The 4426-nt window shown below is 38.8% G+C and overlaps 1 protein-coding gene across 1 annotated transcript; it reads left to right on the top strand.

Annotated features, from left to right (window-relative positions):
• LOC107631048 lies at positions 1 to 1608 on the top strand (the record flags this gene model as incomplete). Its single annotated transcript, XM_016334365.1, is given in 1 exon segment — positions 1 to 1608. A coding segment is annotated over 1 exon segment (1386 nt), but the record flags the coding sequence as incomplete, so codon positions are not given.

Raw genomic sequence — 4426 nt, 5'->3', positions numbered from 1 at the left:
GAGCAGCAGCCGCCGCCGACAAATTTCAAGGCCAAGTTCATGTGCAGCTACGGCGGCAAGATCCAGCCGCGCAGCCACGACAACCAGCTCTCCTACGTTGGCGGCGACACCAAGATCCTCGCCGTCGACCGCAACATCAAGTTCCCCGCCTTCCTCTCGAAGCTCGCTGCCCTCTGCGACTGCGCCTCGCCTGAGAACCTCACTCTCAAGTACCAGCTCCCCGGAGAGGACCTCGACGCCCTCATCTCCGTCACCACCGACGACGACCTCGATCACATGATGCATGAGTACGATCGCCTCTTCCGTGCCTCCGCAAAACCCGCCAGGATGAGGCTCTTCCTCTTCACCGCCTCAACTACCTCCGCTCCACCTAGTTTCTCCACTGATCGCGATCGCTTCGTTGAGGCTCTCAACTCGGGTCCCGTTCCGGTCCAACCCGATCCGGTCAAACCCCCTCCTGTTGCTCCTGCCAACGTTGATTTTCTATTCGGGCTTGAGAAGGCCGCGCCTCCTCCCCCTCAGCCGGCACCGCCTCTCGCCACCGTCAAGTTCCACGATCCTGTTCCGGAGCCTGTGGCGCCGCCACCGGAGTACCAGACGCGCGCAGCTGTGAACGATCGGGTTATTGGATCGGATCCCACCGTGAACCCGATCGACGTTCAAAGGCAGTTGCAGCAAGAGCTGCAGCGGTTGCAGATCGCGGAGGCTGATCAGTCTATGTACCGGAGGAGAAGTGAGGATGGCTTCGCTGGAGGTTATGGCGTTGCTGGGGGCGGCGATTATTACATGCAGAAAATGCCAGAGAAGGTTCCGATGTCGAATTCACCTGCTACTGTGCCGCACCCCGGGAATTACTGGCCGGAGAAGCAATTTTCTGGCGAAGGTTTCCCCACGGCGATTTCGACGGCTCCCGGAGGTGGAGACCAACAGTTTTACGTTGTTCCGGCGCCGGGCACGTTCTATCATGCTCCAGTTGTGCGTCCGTCGGCGGCGCCGGTCACTCAAGGTTACTACGCTGTGCAACGTATGAGTTCTGATGGATACCGTGAGCAGCCAGTGTACGGCGGCGCGCAGCCAGCTAAAGCAGCTTTTTCGTCTGCGGGAGCCACAAATATGGCACAGGCTCCACCGGTTAAGGCCCCTGGTTATCCAGAAGGATACGGCGTGGTTCGGCCAGCTGGAGTGCCGGATAATGTGGGGTCTGCTGCGTACGCGCAAGTTGCCTACGATAGTGGGAGTGGGAGACAGGTTTATTATACTGCGCCGGCTGGCGTCATGCACGCGCCGCAATATCAAGGAATTCCTCCACCGGTTACTGCTGCTGGCGGTTCGTTGGGCCAGGATGTTAGTAAAGTGGTAAACAAGGCTTCCCAAGGTTCTGTGTGATTATTGTTGTCTTTTAAGTTTAAGATTGTGATTATATTAATTTTGAAATAATACGCTTAATATGTGATTTTCATCGGCTTTTGCTTTATATAATACTAGTATGGTTAGCTTCTATAATAATCATATTTCTTTCTTTCTGCTAAGCTATGTCATACTTATGTGTCTGTTTCCCTCTTTCAAAGTGAAGCGATCTGTAATAAGATCCTGAGGATGATGTTTAAACACAATTTGTAAATTTCGAATCCATCTTCTTATTAATTACCATTAAAAGTGTGTAGATTTTTTAAGCTGGTTTTACCTTGACATAAAAATGCACCACCTACCTATGGTGAAAAGCTACTAAACAAATGTGATTCCGAAAGCAAAATAAAATAGCATCTGCAAAAACAGCAGAAACTTGTCCTTATTTGCAAATTGAAAGCTTTGTCTTGATCTCAATCATCCTTCTATTCGGCACTCGAGTGTGCATCGGAAGGCAGTGAAAACAAGAGAACAAAAATGCAACAATCATGCATCTTTTAAATTCCTCCATGGTATGATAACCAATTAAGATCATTTTGGATACCCAAGATCCCAACTAATACTAATTTCATGCTCCTATCCAAAACTGGTTTTTAAACATTTTGTATGTATTTTATTTTGATTTGGATACAAAATAAAGGAATAGAAGATGGAAGTCTAATAGAGAATCAAACGCCCATGATTGCCCCCACCAGTCCACCACCATCTTTCTAAATTCTAAGCTTTGAAATTAATTACGAGGGTCACCCTAATTTCCTGTGGCTTCGCACTAGTACACGACACCGTTTGATGACATGCTTTGACATACATTTCCAACGAGCGTACAGAGTTGTCATATTTTGACTTGCTCATCGTATCAGTGGACCACGTATTTATATGCCTAATTAACTAATCATAAGTTCATGGGTAAAAATAACAATATTTCAATGGCAAGTTGCAATCACAATGCACAACCTCCTTCATTTTGTTAAAAAAATATATATATTAAAGATTGGTTATAATGTAATTTTCACACGAATTGCTTTATTTCGTGTAGTCCGGTGATATTATGCCCGTTGGTCTTCACGTAATTGAGAAAATTAGCTAACACTTATAGGAATTACAATGTGTTGGTCTTTAGGGTCCTTTTAGGGACCTGAATAGGCGCTATGCATTGGATTGGGCCTTGTTGATGGTCACAGTGGTCATTGGACACGCAGCATACTTAAACATCTCATCCTATAGCCACTTATGTACGAGTTAATGTAAAAAATTGGATGTTAAAAAATTTATAGGACCAACGAACTATAATTCAAATAGTATAATTTTTTTTTTATTTAAATTATAAAATAATAGGAACTAAAAAAATTTTACTCTTAATTTTAATTTATAAAAAAATATGTGAATGACACATGATAAATTTTTTAGATTTTTTTATTAAAAAGTAATTTTTATTCTTTAACAAAATTTCACTTTTCGTTATCGCATTATCCTTAGATGATGATAATCATTTTTCATTGGTAATGAATGGTAAGTTACCATAAGGCATGCAAGCAGATTTTAGTGATTTACAAGACAAAAGAAGAATACAAGAAATGAATACAAAAAAATGGGAGTAGGGGGACATCGAAATATTTTAGTAATATTTTAGCAAGCATATTTTACTAATTTTTAATGGTTATCAGAATTTATTATTTTTTGTCATTATTTTTAATTATTAATTTATTTTTTTTAGTATAGTAATTTAATAATATATTTTTAGTCCATATTTTTAAATATTAATAACTAATTACTAATAAAAAATAATAAATTCTGTTAGTCTTTTAATATTTTTTTTCTCTAATCTAATGTATTTTGTGAAAGAAAATTAAGAATAAGTTTGATTGGATTCATTTTTGAAAAAGGTAATTATTTTTAAAATTTTTTAAAAATATTCTTTAATTACCTATTTTCTGATGCTCTAAAAAATTAAGTTGCTCCCAAATAGACACATAATTCAGATGTAAAATTTTTTTCATCCAAATTATTAGTTCAATCAGAATCATTATAGGCAATCAATCGCAGATCATTAGTATTAAAGAATTCTAAACTATGAAATAATGAACCCCCAAAATATCGAAAGACCTTTTCATTACAGACCAATGTGATTGAAGAGGGCGATGCATATATTGACTTATTTTGTTTTCGGAATATGCATCTTCGGATCGAGTAACCAACTATAGCATATTGAAGATCTCCAACGATGAAACGATATAGAATTGGGTCTTTGAAGAGATCACCACCTCGATTTGATAGTTTTAGGTTGATGGCCATAGGTGTGGGCATGGGTTTTGTATGCGCCATCTCTGTCCGATTAAAAGGCTACCTAATGTACTTAGTTTAAGACAAGACAACATGATTAATTAAAGGGTTAAGTACTTTTTTCGTCCCTAAGGTCTTGACTCACAATCAAAATCGTCCACGACCTTTTTTTGTTATTAAAACCATCCTCAATGTTACAAAACATTATAACATCATCCTTTTGTCCATAAACAATATTTTTTGGACAATTTTACTTTTAAACAAAAATTAAAAAAATTGTAACCAAACACAGATCCCTCTTATCTTCCTTTCTCATTCACAACAACCACCCTTCATCTTCTTCTTCTCATAACAACCCTTCTTCTCATATCTTCTTTCTTCTTCATCTTCTTCTCCATTCTTCACGCAAATCTTAAACAACAACAATACCAACTATTTTTTTTTTAATTTCAAAAAAATCAAACAGAATCAACAATAACAATATATCCAGATTCAAAAATCCATCACAACAACACCACTAACTATTTTTTTAATTTCAAAAAAATCAAACAAAACTAACACAGAATCAACAACAACAATATATTCAGATTAAAAAATTCATCAACAACAACACTACATTCAAATTCAAGACAAAAAATTTAAAAATTCAATCCTTCAAACTTAAGAGAGAACAGAGAAAAAAGAGAGAACATGAACCCCAGAGGTTCTAGATATGAAGAACAAGTCTTCTCTTTTTCAT

This window comes from Arachis ipaensis, chromosome B03, assembly GCF_000816755.2.
Source record: "Arachis ipaensis cultivar K30076 chromosome B03, Araip1.1, whole genome shotgun sequence".
Taxonomy (NCBI): Eukaryota; Viridiplantae; Streptophyta; class Magnoliopsida; order Fabales; family Fabaceae; genus Arachis; species Arachis ipaensis.
Note: the sequence above shows the minus strand (reverse complement) of the source record. Positions and strands in the feature narration are given on the sequence as shown.